Raw genomic sequence first — 18,404 nt, forward strand, 5'->3', positions numbered from 1 at the left:
TTTAATTATTTTTTTTTATTTCACATACATCAAATCACAAAAAATTTTATAAAAAATATCTCAAATAAATCATTCAAAGAAACTCCTATCCCAACAAACACATTCGTGTTGTAAAATTTTCTTCTTTGGGACTGTGCCTAGTTAGAGATGCTTTGAATTGCGGGAAAATCAAACAGGACACATCGATGACTTGAGTACTCAAAGCTGGGACCTAAAGATTCCATCAGATGCGACGAACCATATTACTGTGCATTCATATAATCATAACCAAAAGTCGAAACATCCGCACGGTTGTGGTATGGTGGACCTCTCACTAAAAGACAGAAGAAAAAGTCTTGCAAGATATTTCCCTCAAATAAAATACAAGATATGTGAAAAATAAAAGAACTATTCTTAATTTTGTTATAATATTCCTCATATTAAGCAGAAGAAATTTTTGTTTGATTCGGGCTTTATTTTGGAACTTATCTAATGGAATAAAAAAGGACCGGACATTAGTTTGATCTCTTGACAAGAGTAGCTCGAAATTGCATGCGCGCGGTTTTGAACATGCAAATGAATGGTGGGAGGGAAGCTTTTGGCCTTTTAGAAACTTAATGAAGATGTAAGGGGCATAAATAACAAACTTGACCAAAACAAAAATCAATTCATGTAAAAATAGAAATGGCAACTAGGTTGATGGCTCTTTTCTTGAAAAATGAAATTAACAAGTTATCCCTTCACGCACGTTTCAAATGATCCGTGAAATTAATTCATTTTGCCACTTTGCCTAATTAGGTTATGCTTCATAAAATGTTTTCATCCAATTCTAATGCACCAAAAAAAAAAAAGAGAAAAAAGATTATCCACTCAGAGAGAATTAAATTTCAACTTCACGAATTTATTTGAATAGTTTTAATAAATGGGTTTGGCTAACGAGTGTCTAGTAAGCACCGGTTATGAGGGACATAAGGTATTAATTTTTTAAATTAATCTTTTATACATGATAAGTATATATACACTAGCAGGATTAAATGCATATCACATATGCAAAACTTGAAATAGAAATTCAAATCTAGATTATAAGGCAACAAGGTCTGCTTGTGTATATACTGACATGTATAAAAGATTTACAATAATTTTTTTGATAAAAGTGAAACTAATTTGAAAAGAAATATCTAAATGTAGGAGGTTGAATAAACATGAGTGTGTGTATCATGTAATAAGTTAGGTATAAATTATGTATAGTAATAGTATCCAAGGGGCACCCTTGTAAAAAAGGCCTTAAACGAATCCATTTAGGACAAGGATTTAGCTTTTGAGTCTATTCGTTTGAACCATTCGCTTACGAGTACGTTTTCCCTAGCATGTAGTAGTATATATATACACATAGATATTTTTCAATTGGTTGCACACAACAAAGTGGTTCAACAAATAATCATGGAATCTTCCCATAAAGATGAAAGCTACAAACCTTCATCATTTGTCAAGGTAACCCTAAATTGTAGGAAAGAAATCTCTTTTGTGATAGGTAAAGGGCCATGGAAATAGGGAAAAAGAAATCCTCAATTTGAAAAAAAGTTGTTGGTAAGGCTTAGAGAGCAAATTGGACCACATCCAACCAAGAAGAGTATAAGCAATTCCCTAATGGCCAATTGGGAGTTTGGGATGATAAAGGGCATAGTCAACAAAGAAAATGTTATACAATAATGTCAGCCATGAATTTGAATTGATGAGCGGGAATTCCAACTTCTTTCCTATTCAACTTTACAATCTTTCAGTTTGATGACCAGAAATAATTAGTGGATTGTATAGTTTATAGGAAATACACAGAACTATTTGTCCTACTGCGCATTAACAATCTTCCCATCTGACGTTAAAAGGGATTGGAGGACTCTTCAATTTCCAATCAAAATTTTAGGAATAATATGTGTTAACATAACATGTTATGGACTAAAATAAATCAAATAGGCCTTCTTCTGATGGTGATTAAAGTTGAAACCCCAAAAAAAAGTTTGAAATTTAGATTCAAATATCTTTCCGTGCTTTTTAAATAATATACACTAAGACAACAATACGTAAAAATATAACAAATTTCTACTCACTGTAATTTGTGTTCCAAATTCAATCCCATCAAGTCAGTTTTCAACTGTGGCATTTCCTCTCCCTTAATTATGTACTCTACAAAGTGCCCGTGGTCCTCCTTTTCAGTTTTCACGTTTCTAGTTTACGGTCATTCAAAAGAAAATAGTGCTGTGTGGGCTTTGCATATGAAGCAACCTCATGCACATGAGAAGCAAGAATCTAAAAAGCAGTAGACTTTTGACTATGATGGTAAATTTCTGGCTAATTGATTTTGTTTTATTCAATTCAAAAGATGGAGCCCGACAATTCATATGAGTGGCTACCAAACGAATGTATAGTCAGAAAAGTATGCAGCAAATGGTAATATGGAAGACTAACATGTATTGTCTTGTCACTTTCATTAGCCTAACAAACAAGAATCCATTTGGGTTTTTCTGTGCCCAGTCTTTTCTAGGAAATCAATTGTAATATATATATATATATTATTAGCATAACAAACAACAATCTGATTCTTGGATTTTTTTGCTCCTAGTCTTTTGTGGGAAATCAATCGGAAAAAGAAAAAGAAAAGTCAAGGTAGACATTTTTTTGTATCAATATCGATCACATTTTAGTCTCTCTATTTAGTAGGTTATAATCAATAGTCATATCAAGTCATGTATCATGATAATGGAATACTTCTCCATCCAATTATGTCAAGGTTGGCAACAAAGTTGCACTTAAAAGTGAAAATTGGGTTGAAAGTTGATGATGAATGGCAACCAATTTGAGCACAGTTTTGATCTAAATATGAAGTCCAGTGTGGAGTTGGTGAGGTGAGCTTGACAGGGCACTTGTGGTATGGTAAGAAAACTTAGGTTAACTACAACTGGTGTGGAGCCCAATATATTCTTTCCTTGTGCTTTTAAAGGTTTAGGTCATCTAGTCTGATTGGCAGGCCCAATCTTTTTATTCATTAGTTGGTTCTCAGAAAAATCTTCAATCATTTGAAGCTTCTTAACCTAACCTAAGGCCTACATGTATCATCAAGAATGGAAATCTGATGTGCAATGGTTTCGTGGAACGAGATTCTGATTCTACTTATTTATTGTCATTATTGTTATTGGCTAGAGCTGATATGACAATACAATCCAATGAAGTAATTAATTCATAGGGCCTAAATACAGAGAGTTGCTGCAAAAATGACCAAGTTGGAGGTGCAAATGTTCAGATTTCAGAATAAAATCGAACTAAAAGTAGGCAATCAAAGGTTGTTTCCAACCTCCATTCCCTCTGCTTTTTACTAAGGGGCCTTCCTTTCCCTGCTTTTTCTCTATTTACCCTCACATCTGCTATCCCCCAAGTGCAAGATTTTGTCTCAAGATCATATGAGATTAGTCTGAATATGCCATCATGCTCAGATGTTGAACCGCTTTCAGTAACACCGCTGACATACTTTACAAACATTGGACGTTCCTTGAAACGTTCGAGATCTTCAGGAACACGGACAACCCTTTCAACACCGGGTGAAGATACCTGAGAAGGAGATGCAAGAATTATGAGATGCACAAAACTTTATACGTTTTACACGAATGCTCAACAAATAATCCTAGCCCTCTATCATCAGAAACCTTTACGAGACCAACAGCCAACTTTAAGCTAACATAGGGAGGGAGCGAACCTCAAGAGTAATGTTATCAGGAATAGATCCTGCAACCTCTGCTTCATCTAGCCGTTCCCTGTAGGCTGAGGTGAAATCTTCAATATCTAGCATGCTGGGAGAACCAGACCTGAGAGATCATAAATAAATTGTCTTGCCTCAAAAAGTGAGCAAGAAATTTAATGGTCAGGATGAAGTGGTATTCTCTCGCAAAAGGCTACACCAGTATTTGAAAGCAACTAGATGTCAAAGTGAAAAACAACTAAGCAAAACATGAATCCTTGATCCATTATGTAAAGGTCAAATCATGAGTACCCATATTTCATTGAGAAATTATCACACAACAGTATTGTGCATGTATGGCAAAGTAAAAAGACATTTGTAAGAGTTCCATAGGTATAACAAAAAAAAAAATTGTAACCTCTTGGGACGTGATGTCCACAAATTAAGAGGTCATAATCTCCAAAAAAGCTGATTGGGTAATAACAAAACAAAATTCAGATTGAAAGAAAATAAACCCTTCCAATATTTGACACATATCTAAATTCTTACTTGTTTGTGAGTCTCTCTATTCTTATTTGAATAATGGAATTCAACAAGGTCCTAAAAGCATATATTCCCAGTTCTCCATCGAATGACAGAGCAACTTCCTCGGCAATTGCCAATGCTGTTTTATCCCACCAAGTCCCAGCAAGAGACACTCCACCTCCCCCAGATCCATCCCCAACCTTCAGAAAGGAGAACAGAAGAATCATCACTCAAAATACTCACAGTATAGTGGTAACTGGACAAATTAGAAAACTAATGCCACATTATCATTTTTAGGGCCCTTATAAAAGAACTGGAATGAGAATTATGCGCATCATGAAACTTACACGAGCCTCTTCTTCAATGTACTCATCATCTAGATAATCATCATCTTCATCAAGGCCATCTACAAAATGATGAAATTTTAGGACATATTAAGCTTGATTATTATGAATGCTAAAAAGGCAAACCAATAATAGCCATTCAATAAACATTTGTATGTTATCTTGGAAAGGATAATTATTATTACAATTACATACTTTTGATGTCAGAAAAAAAAAACAAGTGGCTTGATTGAATCTTTTAATTGTCAATGATAGTTCCTCCAACCCATGGTTAACGAGTTTCATTAACATGACAATTCAAGTTGTACTTTCATCAGATGTTCAGCTAATCACATGTCCAAATTAAGATGCTTTGCAAATTCTATGTTTCCATCACTAGTAAGAACGCAAGGAGATAAAATTGCATATGCAAGATAAAGAGACATCAATATAAACAAATAAGCTTTTTCACAGAAGACGAATGAATTAACTCCAAGTTAAAGCGAAAGCCCCACTACATGGCATGTTATGGAGTAAGCTATTATATGCAAAGCTTCACACTATACCTCTAGATAGGGTTTCTTCACATATTTTCTCTTCCTAAGTCAGTTTGCATGAGTAATATTAGCAACACCACCAAAACTATAAAAAGAAAAACAGAAAATCGTATGATCTCATTCTAGAAATGCCATATGCTTGTTGCTTTCTCACCTACATATCCTCCCCTTTTCTGTCAACTATTTGCACATAGCTTATAAATATAGTTTGTTTCCACCTTTTTGTTAAAGATCCAGGAGTTTGTAAAAAAGCAAATTGCATTTTAAGTAGAAAATCATTAGGAAAGGACTGATATATACCTGCAACTAAGAACACCTTGCATGAGCAAAATAATTAAAAGGAGCATTTTTATTCTTTCAAGTTCAAGATGTTTCCCTTTCCATGTTTCAGCTAATATAATTTAGTTGTGTCACTGAATACATGTGCATCACACAGAGAGCATGCTACTGATTTTACATATTTCTTTTTGCAGAGACAAACAATAACTCAAAGAAAACAGAGAAGATCATGAGTGAGGCTGATCTGACAAGAAGAATTAAGGTCCAGATGATATTGAATTGTTTTTCTATTCCTTTTTGAGGCAAAGATTATACTGAACATTTTCAAAAGAAACATAGATACTCAGTTCTGCTACAGTCCCACAGCTAGCTAGGAAAAGGGCAATCACCAATCAATTATTCCACTTCTCATTCTCTCAGATCCTAGAAGGAAACAGGAAAAAAGTGCAGGAATATTTCAAAAGAAGCACATTCTCAACTGGTGCTTCAAGAACAAAGAACTGTGAGGATCATTCTCTCCCTCTCGTCTTATCGACTATTGTATTAACAGCATTCTAATACGAAGCATCAGACTAAGACATACCTATACCCACTTATAAGCCAGACTCAGTGGTTAGACCTAACTCTGAAACAGCTCATGAAACTCTGAGCTAAAATATTCTAAACCTATTTATCAGCGATCACAATTTGTGCACTTTCTCATTAAAATTCATAAAATTCTGAATGCCTACATAAACGAAAGAAGAACTGTAGTATGTAAATGAGACAACTAGACATTCCATCACAGCAGAGATAAGGGAAAAGACAAAACTTACATCAACTGCAATTAGCCTTAACCTTCTCAAGGCTGAGAAGGAAAAGGATAATAAGAACAAAGTATCAGTACAATTAACAAAATAGTTAGTACTAGTTAAGACCACCTTTTAGTGTTGCTCTAAACATATAGGGTTGAAATTGAACACATGGAATTATAATCACATTTGCATAAACGATGAATGGTTAATTGCAGTTAGAACACCATTTGATAGGTATTCATTAAAAAATCCAAAAATCTATAATTATGGGATAAAAGCAAACATTTATCCAGAACACTAGCAATCTGCTCACAGCCAACTTGTCCTCTGGTCATCCTTGCACAACTATCAGCAGAAACTACCAGAATTTTCAGCTAAAACCAGATTTTAGAAAAGAAGAACAGTTTCAAGATACCACTCTATCATTACAAGTTAGAGAGTCAAAACAAAACCCAAATTCCCGAGTCAAGAAAAAGAAAATCATTGAAATTGTGCCAAGTTATTGAAAGAAACAATAAACAGAGGTTGACAATGATTTTCAGAAGATAAATTTAGATAGCGAATTACCATCATCCAAGTCATCGAAGTACAGTCCATCTTCTTCATCATCATCCTTAGCTGACACCTCTTCAACGATTGAAGGCTTAAGAATTGGTTCGGACTCTGAGCTTTTCTTCTTAGCTGTCGATACATGGGACTTTCTGAGCAAACAAGGAAAACGGTAGGATGAAAATGGGAAACAAAACACATGCCTATGCATATAATTACAATTGCCACCATAATTCATGACCCTTTGTTGTGATATTGGAAATATAGCAGAACAAAAGCACCATTTCATTGCTGGATGGATAGTTCTAACTAAATCCATTATCTTATGGCCACTTTTTCAATAGCAAGAAATTCTTGGGAAGTTAAACTAGGAAGGCAGGAAATTGGGAGAAGGGAGTTGCCTAACTGGTTTTGAAGAAGAGTTTCAGCTCGATGTCCTATTTTCTTTTTACACATTTGCCTTTTGGAAATTTCAAATTTAGTCCTTCAACTTATTTGAAATTCGATGTTGAACTACCGCCATGTTTCTGGAGTGACGGTCTATCAGGTATTTGGATTCAAACACCAGGGCCCAAGTTTGATCAGAAATGTTCCACGAGGAACTCTAACCAACAGCCCACTGGGTTGTTATTAGATGTTGGCCTATCAGGCTTTTACTTTCTTTTCTAACCCATGGGCCAATTAAGGCTTTCGATGCAGTCTTTTTAGCGTGAACTGCCAAAAAAAAAAAAATCTTAAAAAGAATTTCCAAAGGATGATATATTTCAAATTACTCTTTCTAAAAATGTTTCCTAATTTTGATGCATTTGCTGGATTTTTTTTTTTTTTTTTGCTAAAAGCTTGCACTGTTTGGGAACTAGTTTCAAAGAGTGGCACTGATTGTGTGTGTGTGTATATATATAAGATAAATTATATATATATTGACAATGTATACACTACCATCGTTAGATTCATGACACATGTGCAAAAGTTGGATTTCAAATTCAAATTTTGTATAATTGTCATTTATCCAAGACTGAGTGTAGAAAAGATTAATATATATATATATATGTATGCTTTCTCCCCCTCATGTATTAACCATCTATTATCTTAATTTGTTTCATACTAGTTAAGCAATATAGATAATAGACTTACTCACTTTGGCAAATCCTTGCTTGCTCAATAAAAGATTCAAATAACAACCTAAATCTCTTTTTATTGGTAGGTAATAACAGCTTACGTTACCCTAGAAAAGAAGACTGAGGTATCCTTTCTGTGGTATAGTTAAAAGGACGGTCAGTATTAGATATGAAAGCTCTGTTCAGTTTAACTGGTTAGAAATATTATGTAGGAAAGTGGTAAAATTAACTAGTACAATCTTGTTTAAATAACTGTAACCATGGTAACATGATCCCACAGTTGAGACGGAGATGTGTTTAATTAGGTAGGAGAATGCTTAAGAAATTGATTAATGCAGTTCTATCTGGCAACATGAGCTCATCCATGGACTGATCACAGTCATACTTTGTAAATTTAGAATCTTTCAGGTACACAAAGTTGTACATTGATCACAATCAGTACAAGATTATCGACATGAGACTTTCTTCTTGCATTCTTCGGTAACTTCTACATGGTCCTTATGATACTTAGTTAATATATCATTGAGCAATATAGAAACGCAATATGTTTCGGAATTGGTGAAATACCTAGTTCTTCATTAGCAAAGACATCATTAGGAGACGTAGATGTTGGAAAATTTGAGATTGAATTATCATGTTTGATTGAAGCATTAGGATCAATCTTTGGAATATTTTGATGCCAATCTATTTCTTCATTTGAAAATAGAATAGGATATCGAAGTGCATCATAGCAACCATAATAATGCCTAACTCTGTGTCTAGTACCAGAATGAGAATGTGCTACCATTTCTCTCTCAAATGGTATGTTTGCATTATTTCCTTCAACCCACATTGCATCAGCCTAACTCTGTGTCTAGTACCAGAATGAAAATGTACTACCATTTCTCTCTCAAATGTTATGTTTGCATTATTTCCTTCAACCCACATTGCATCAACCTAACTCTGTGTCTAGTACCAGAATGAGAATTTACTACCATTTCTCTCTCAAATGGTATGTTTGCATTATTTCCTTCAACCCACATTGCATCAGCCTAACTCTGTGTCTAGTACCAGAATGAAAATGTACTACCATTTCTCTCTCAAATGTTATGTTTGCATTATTTCCTTCAACCCACATTGCATCAACCTAACTCTGTGTCTAGTACCAGAATGAGAATTTACTACCATTTCTCTCTCAAATGGTATGTTTGCATTATTTCCTTCAACCCACATTGCATCAGCTTAACTCTGTGTCTAGTACCAGAATGAAAATGTACTACCATTTCTCTCTCAAATGTTATGTTTGCATTATTTCCTTCAACCCACATTGCATCAACCTAACTCTGTGTCTAGTACCAGAATGAGAATTTACTACCATTTCTCTCTCAAATGGTATGTTTGCATTATTTCCTTCAACCCACATTGCATCAGCTTAACTCTGTGTCTAGTACCAGAATGAAAATGTACTACCATTTCTCTCTCAAATGTTATGTTTGCATTATTTCCTTCAACCCACATTGCATCAACCTAACTCTGTGTCTAGTACCAGAATGAGAATTTACTACCATTTCTCTCTCAAATGGTATGTTTGCATTATTTCCTTCAACCCACATTGCATCAGCTTAACTCTGTGTCTAGTACCAGAATGAAAATGTACTACCATTTCTCTCTCAAATGTTATGTTTGCATTATTTCCTTCAACCCACATTGCATCAACCTAACTCTGTGTCTAGTACCAGAATGAGAATTTACTACCATTTCTCTCTCAAATGGTATGTTTGCATTATTTCCTTCAACCCACATTGCATCAGCTTAACTCTGTGTCTAGTACCAGAATGAAAATGTACTACCATTTCTCTCTCAAATGTTATGTTTGCATTATTTCCTTCAACCCACATTGCATCAACCTAACTCTGTGTCTAGTACCAGAATGAGAATTTACTACCATTTCTCTCTCAAATGGTATGTTTGCATTATTTCCTTCAACCCACATTGCATCAGCTTAACTCTGTGTCTAGTACCAGAATGAAAATGTACTACCATTTCTCTCTCAAATGTTATGTTTGCATTATTTCCTTCAACCCACATTGCATCAACCTAACTCTGTGTCTAGTACCAGAATGAGAATTTACTACCATTTCTCTCTCAAATGGTATGTTTGCATTATTTCCTTCAACCCACATTGCATCAGCTTAACTCTGTGTCTAGTACCAGAATGAAAATGTACTGCCATTTCTCTCTCAAATGGTATGTTTGCATTATTTCCTTCAACCCACATTGCATTAACTTGATCAGCAGTCCGGCAATTATAAACATGTTAATATAAATTGACATCTTTCATGACACGGACTTGAATATCAGATATTGAAAGAAAGTCTTGTAATCTTTTGAAAAAATTTAGGTATGGTTTTTCTTCCAAAATGTTCATTAACTTCTTCACTCTTCATTTAACTTTCCATTAAATTTAGTCTTGTAATCTTTGTGCTCTCTTTATATTATAGTAAATCTACTATCCTTTCGTCCGTGAACTTATATCAATTGGACCGAATCACATAAATTTCTGTATTTCTCTATTTGATTTATTTATTTTATTATTGTCATTATTAAGTTGCCATGAACCCTAATATTTCTTGGGATCAGACCTGATGCTAACTGTTGTATTATGCAGGGTGACCGTCCAGTACCCCATTTGAATTGTGGATACGTTCCTGTGAGAGGGTGAAATTACTTTCTAGGGTAGTAGGTATCCTACGCCTCCCTCGACTTTCTTCCTAGTTACCAAATATCCCATTTCTTCTCGCTCTTGTTCCGATAATCAAAGTACTTCTATCCAACACGCAAGTGCAAGGTCTTGCTGGCACAGAATAAGTATTTATTGATTTCATTAATTAACCCCGTCCCAAAATTACCTCTAGCCATGCAGACCTCGGGACTCTTCCACAGCATCACCACCAGCACCGTCGCATGGACTCCAGTTGGCACCACCCTCGCCACCACATTCAAGCAACCACCGGTCCGTGCCAGGGCAGCCCCACCAAAACCCGCAAAGCATTTTCAGGCTAGCCGTTACATGCCACCAGAAAAAGCAGAAATCTTCAAGTCACTAGAACATTGGGCCACCCAAAGACTCCTCCCACTCATCAAGCCAGTGAACCAATGCTGGCAACCCATTGAATTCCTCCCGGACCCGGCCAAGCTTTCTGCCGACGAATTCTCCGATCGGGTCGGGGCCCTACAAGAAAGAACAGCTGGACTTCCAGATGAGTATTTTTTGGTGCTGGTTGGTGACATGATCACTGAGGATGCACTACCAACATACCAGTCGTGGATGAATACTCATGAAGGGGTTCGTGATGAGACTGGTGCGAGCTCAAGTCCATGGGCTGTTTAGACTCGGGCATGGACGGCTGAAGAACATAGGCATGGTGATTTGCTCAAGACTTACTTGTACCTCTCTGGTAGAGTTGACATGCTGATGATTGACAGGACTGTGCAATACTTAATCGGTGCTGGAGCGGTGAGTTCTTCATTTGGCCAAATATTCTGTTGATGATTCTTTCAAAAAACAAAAAAAAAATTCTGCTGGTGGTATTGTTTACATGCGTCCTGCAAAGTTAAGGGGCAAAGTGTTATTAACCCTTTGTTTAAAACAAAACTTGTGTAAGTTCTGTCCTACAAATTTTTTCTTATCAAAATTTAAATGTGCCCCTTAAATACACATCTTCATGAATCTTGCCCCCCCCCCCCCCCTCCTTTAAATGCCAAGCTGATTCCACCAGTACACACACTCATATCATGTTTATTGCCCTCCTGCATTTAAATATTTTTATAAAATTTTTTCATCATTGTCAAAAAATTAACACTTGAATCTATCTCCGAACACTTTCTTTTTCCTCTTCCACATCCTAGCATCACGCATTATCAATTCTGCATTTCATTTCTAACATTTGTTGTGAATTCACAGGATTTGGGATCAGAATGTAACCCATATTTAGGATTTGTATACACATCTTTTCAAGAAAGAGCCACATTCGTGGCACACGGCAACACAGCTAGGCTAGCCAAGGAAGGAGGTGATCCGGTGCTTGCGCTCATTTGCGGGACCATTGCCGCCGATGAGAAGCGCCATGAGATTGCCTACGCTAGGATTGTTGAAAAGCTACTGGAAATCGACCCCAATGGGGCCATGCTGGCCATATCAGAGATGATGAAGAAGAAAATCACAATGCCAGCTCATTTGATGCATGATGGGCAGGACCCTCATCTGTTCGAACACTTTGCAGCCGTGGCACAGCGGATTGGAGTTTATACGGCCGATGATTATGCTAACATTCTCGAGTTCTTCATTAGACAGTGGAATTTGGAGAAGATCCAAGGATTGGCGGGTGAGGCGCGGCGTGCACAGGACTTTGTTTGTGGACTGCCGCATAGGATTAGGAAGTTTCAAGAACGAGCTGATGAGCGAGCCAAGAAATTGCAGCCCCGAGGAGTGAATTTCAGCTGGATTTTCAACAAGGAATTGACCCTGTAGTGGTAATACTTTCAAGGGTCTAAATGGAATGTTTTAGTCACCAAATATAATATTTGTCCCACTTAATTAAAATTGTTGGCGAAAATGAGACAAATTTGATATTTAAGTAGGACATATTTTATATTTTAGAGAATAACATGCAAAAATTTAATACTTAATTAGAACTGAAGCGGGACACGTATTATGCTTTAGAGACCAAAGTGAGATAGTCATTATACTTTAGAGATTAAAGTGTTCCATTTAAAAATTTAGGGACCAAAATGAAAATTTGAGTATAATTGAATGATTTAAAATGAATAACAAATTTCAAAACTTTTTGGGAGGTCAAACTCTCTCTTATCATTTTTCCTCTGCAGCAAGCACAAAGGATTTCTACGAACTTTTGTCCACCCGGAATTAACTGGTTTCTCGTATGTAAATAGCTTTTCCTTCTACGGTTAATATTACTAGCTGAGAGTACGTTTGAAAGTTGAAATAATTGAGTTTGCACCCATAATAATGCTGCAAAGGAATTAAATTGGTCATACAGAAAACATAGACGCTTCCTGTGCACTATGGTACTCAGTTACTAACAGTGACGAAGCCAGGATTTTTTCCTTGGAGGCCAAAATTTTTTCGGACAAAATTACCTTAATATGTTATATTCAAAATAATTTTTATTTATTTAAATATATGACATCTTAAAATATCAAATATTAACTTTAATTATAAAGGTATGTCTATTTCATAAATATATAATATAGTCATAACTAAAATTAAGGCAAGAAATAACCTTTGATTAAATATCTTATAACATCACAAATCACCTAAGTTGCACATTATGAGAAGATGTTCCCATATGTCACTTGTGCAAAAACAAAAATATAACTATGCAATATAAATATAACTATTTTCAATTAAAAAAAGATAAATGCTATGTTAGCATACCCTAAAATTTTATCCTCTTTTATTAAAAGTAAATTGAGATTTACGTTCTTTTATAGAACTAAATTCATGTATAATTGAATCAATGCTAAAGTTTCGAACAACTTCCTTTTTTTTATGTACATTATTAGGCAATCATTCAAGAAATTATCTTTTATCTTGTTTTGGAGCTTTATTTTGATTATCTTCATAATTGAAAATGTCCATTCTATAGACTATAGAACGGAGCCAGGATTTTTTCTTTGAGAGGGGTGCCAAAATTTTTCTGAACAAAATTATCTTAATATGTTATATTCAAAATAATTTTCATCTGTTTAAATATATGACATCTTAAAATATCAAATATTAATTTTAATTATAAAGGTATGTCTATTTCATAAAGAAGACTGAGATATCCTTTTTAAAATAACAACCTGAATCTCTTTTTATTGGTAGGTAATAACAGCTTACGTTACCCCAAAAAAGAAGACTGAGATATCCTTTCTATGGTATAGTTAAAAGGACGGTCAGTATTAGATATGAAAGCTCTGTTCAGTTAAACTTGTTAGAAATATTATGTAGGCAAGTGGTAAAATTAACTAGTACAATCTTGTTTAAATAACTGTAACCATGGTAACATGATCCCACAGTTGAGACGGAGATGTGTTTAATTAGGTAGGAGAAGGCTTAAGAAATTGATTAATGCAGTTCTATCTGGCAACATGAGCTCATCCATGGACTGATCACAGTCATACTTTGTAAATTTAGAATCTTTCAGGTACACAAAGTTGTACATTGATCACAATCAGTACAAGATTATCGAGATGAGACTTTCTTCTTGCATTCTTCGGTAACTTCTACATGGTCCTTATGATACTTAGTTAATATATCATTGAGCAATATAGAAACGCAATATGTTTCGGAATTGGTGAAATACCTAGTTCTTCATTAGCAAAGACATCATTAGGAGACGTAGATGTTGGAAAATTTGAGATTGAATTATCATGTTTGATTGAAGCATTAGGATCAATCTTTGGAATATTTTGATGCCAATCTATTTCTTCATTTGAAAATAGAATAGGATATCGAAGTGCATCATAGCAACCATAATAATGCCTAACTCTGTGTCTAGTACCAGAATGAGAATGTGCTACCATTTCTCTCTCAAATGGTATGTTTGCATTATTTCCTTCAACCCACATTGCATTAACTTGATCAGCAGTTCGGCAATTATAAACATGTTAATTTAAATTGACATCTTTCATGACACGGACTTGAATATCAGATATTGAAAGAAAGTCTTGTAATCTTTTGAAAAAATTTAGGTATGGTTTTTCTTCCCAAATGTTCATTAACTTCTTCACTCTTCATTTAACTTTCCATTTGGTATTATGCACATTCTATTTTTAAACTCATGTGCAATATCATGAAAGTATAATTGAAAAATATTCAGGACTATTCTCCTTAGGTGTTAGATCAGGAAAATCATGATAGACTTGTCCTTGCATTTGGGCATGCAAATGGGTAGAATTTGGATTAAATCCCTTTGATCTAGTTCCAAACTTATTAAATTTAGTTAGATCCAGACCGAAACCTTTATGGATCTGAAAAAGTAAACTCAGACTCAGGCTCTCATGGATCTAGAAATCCAATAGGTATCCGTGAGTATTTTTCTGAATATACAGTGAATAACTAAAGTAAAAATATTTTAAAAATATATAAAATTAAAAAATAACATAAATACCATTCAATTTTTGTTTTCAAATAATAAAATTAACATTCAAGAATTTGAATACAATATTATGAACTCAAAGGAAGAATTATTATCAACTAGTCTATCCATTTTCAAAGTTTCAAATGCATCTATATCCAATTTACTTACACACACACACATACATGGATTTAGATAGGGTTTGATTTTTTATTATTCGTATCTAATTTCAGATCTAAACTAAATCCTACCTGGATCCATGTATAAATGATATATATATATATATATAATTATGTATACTTATATAATTTATTTATTTGAATCACAATTGCGTTGTAACATGTGCCCCATTTGGCTAAATAAGGGGTAATATGCTTGGTGAAATAGTAATATGAATATATATATATATATCTATATATATATAGCAAAGTATTAGAAAGAAAAACAAAGTGGAATTAAACAATCAAAAGAGTTGAGGGGTAGCAAACTAATGTTTCAAAAAGAAAGGAGGAATAGTAGCATATGTTTGTAATTTTAATTAAACTTCTTGACTAATGTGATTAAGCCCGGACACTCTATTTAAAGATTGGAATTAGCGAGCTAGTTTCATGAACAACCATACGTACGTGCATGAAAATATCTTGTCAAAACAAAATTGATTGGAATTAGCTGGCCAGTTTCATGAACAACCATACATACGTGCACGAAATATCTTGTCAAACCGAAAGTGATTGAAACCATACATAGATTTGGCCATAGCTCGCTACAATAGTTGCATTTAAGTTGGCTACAATCTCCATCTTTACCCACCTAGTCTATTGACTACCACCTAATCCCTTACATCTTTTTAATTTCAAGTAATTACGCTATTGCTTAAGTGGTATTAGTAAGATTTGAAGACGATATTTTTTTTTGTATGTTTGCTAGAACTTTTTAGATTTAACTAAATTGTGTTATGCAATTAACTTGGAATGAACTTACTATATCATGTTATCAATTTTATTTGCTAAATGTTGAGGCCTTAACTATTATTACCTTCTTTGTACCTTAGTGTTTTTCTAACTGAATTTTATGTTTAGAATTTTTGAGCAAGTACTAACACAAAATTTAGCTTAACAACGACAAATGCATAAATGTAGTGAGATAATAGAGAAATCAATATCACATGGCCATTTATAGGCACATTGATCATTGTCAGTACTGATCTATTGACTAATTGCATGAGCATTATAACTAACACTCCAAGCTGGAAATGGACCTATAGTAATTTTTATTTTTTTTTTACATTGTATATTGCTACTGCACAAATCGTTTTACACTAATAAGATGTGCAAATTAGGGTCCATTTACACTAATAAGATATCCTCTTTTTTTATGGAACTTATTCATTATAACAAAATAGTAATTAACATCAAATCATTAACAAAATAGACTCCATTGATCTCACACTAATAAGCACACACAGACTAATACCTCCAAAATATCTCTCTCGTACATCCTTCACTAAAAGAATCATTAGACTTCCGTCTTATCATGTTCTAAATTTAACATCCCAAATTTATTTTCATTAAAAGTTTCCTCTCTTTGTGGTAAAATGGGACTAAAATTGTTACAAAAAAAAAAGAAATAATTCTTTAGTATAGTAAAATGGGACCTAAAATTGTCACAACAAAAACGAAATAATTCTTTAGAATTCATCTATTAAAATTTGACGTATCTAAATGAATAACACTATAGATTGCCAATATAATCATCATTAGGAAATTTTAAAAAAATCTGCTTCAGAGGAAAATTCTGATCTTTACTGAATCATTATCATCAAGTAACACAACACAATTAATCAAAACAAAAAAGGGAGAAAAACCCAAAACAAAATATGAAAAAAGTCAAAAAAAATAATCATTAAAGAATTAAAATAAATAGAAATTAAGGTAAAAACCATAGAAATGGATAAGGAGCTCATTTGAAGGGGATCGGAGCCTAACAATTGTCGAGATGAAGATGTTGGCAACTGGACCTTGATTTTTCCCAATTACAATATTTTTTGAAAACAAAGAGAAAAAGAAAATATATTATGTATGAAGAGTACATAATATATTTTAATCATTCCAAGCACTTTAATAAATGGTATAGAAATCATTCAAGGCACTTTTACATATGATAGATAGTAAAGTCTTTTATAACGGTCCGACTTTAGTGCATCTAGTATATGTTTAACTTACCATTTTATTGCATATACTTATATTTGTTGACTCTATTTTGCTTTTGTTTTGGTAAATGTTTAACTTACCATTTTACTGCATATACTTATATTTGTTGACTCTATTTTGCTTTTACATACTTGATTCAATTTCACTTTTCTAAACAACTAATGCAGTAATACTAAAAATCTATCTTATCAAAGATAATTTGCAAGTGAAAAAATACATGGCGACGTGGCATGAATAGACTGAATCTGCATAATTTGGATTTATGCTTCTGAGAATTAACAAATTATGCCAGCCGTTTAATCTTCTTTATTTTTTCATAACGATGTTTAGGCAGCTGCATTAAGTGTTATGGAGTGTCGCTGTGGCATATCAGCTGTCTTCGGAAAGATTGCTCCTTGGCTTTTGTTGTACTGTCCCATCCTTCTCGTTCCCCACTCGTTACGAACGGTTCCCTGCGGTTTTGTGCATTTTGCATACGGTGTAATTTTATTTGCACAACGTGTAATTTTAAAACAAATTTTTATGAGTTTCACATATATTATTAAAAACGAGGTATAAGAAGTGATTTAGACTATACAATTTTTTTGAACCAAATCCTAATCGTGAACTGTTCAGAAACAATCCTTTTGATGACCGTCCCTACCCCGTCTCCGTTACCATACTCCCTGCGATTGAGGGGTCGATCTTTCATCAACCTAAGGTAGACTAAGTGCTTAGGAACTTGTCCGAAGGTGTGTGTTTTTGCTGACATGTCAATTGGTGATTTGCTGAAAAGTTGTCGTCCTTCATGCGCCGTTCACGTGACCTGCTGCTTGCAATTGGGCTGTGAATTGCGTTTGTGAGCCACCGACTGTGTTTGCTTCCATGCAACCCACTAAAGAGAGTAATGATAACTAGGAGGTTATCGGCTGTGCTAAGCACAGCCTAGGCCCCCTATAATCTATTGTCATATAAAATAAGATTAACAGTAATGTTTGCGAAATAGCATTCTTAAAATTATAAATTACCAATCAAGTATGCAGCTAACAATATGAGACTAAACAAAACAAAAAAATCATTAGCATTGCAAAAGAGAAGAGAAGATGACAAAAGATTGGCAAGTAGTTTGACAAATAGCTTAACATCTTCAAGTGCAAGTTAGTCTTAGAGAGACAAGAGATGACTTGCTAAATACTTAATATAAAGTGCAATCATAGGCTGCAATTACAAAAGATCACAT

At 34.2% G+C, this 18,404-nt stretch overlaps 1 protein-coding gene and 1 pseudogene across 1 annotated transcript; one reads left to right on the forward strand and one right to left on the reverse strand.

Moving 5' to 3' along the window:
- Positions 1-3,117: 3,117 nt before the first annotated feature.
- Positions 3,118-7,164, reverse strand: LOC113711681 (uncharacterized). Its single transcript, XM_027234850.2, has 5 exons — positions 6,752-7,164; positions 4,579-4,637; positions 4,256-4,431; positions 3,725-3,833; positions 3,118-3,579 (listed from the first exon to the last, which is right to left on the reverse strand). The coding sequence occupies exons 1-5, from the start codon at positions 7,050-7,052 to the stop codon at positions 3,271-3,273; spliced, it is 954 nt and encodes a 317-aa protein (XP_027090651.1). The 5' UTR covers positions 7,053-7,164; the 3' UTR covers positions 3,118-3,270.
- Positions 7,165-10,481: 3,317 nt separating this feature from the next.
- LOC113712173 (stearoyl-[acyl-carrier-protein] 9-desaturase 6, chloroplastic-like) lies at positions 10,482-12,484 on the forward strand (annotated as a pseudogene).
- Positions 12,485-18,404: the final 5,920 nt, after the last annotated feature.

This window comes from Coffea arabica, chromosome 10e, assembly GCF_036785885.1.
Source record: "Coffea arabica cultivar ET-39 chromosome 10e, Coffea Arabica ET-39 HiFi, whole genome shotgun sequence".
Classification (NCBI taxonomy): domain Eukaryota; kingdom Viridiplantae; phylum Streptophyta; class Magnoliopsida; order Gentianales; family Rubiaceae; genus Coffea; species Coffea arabica.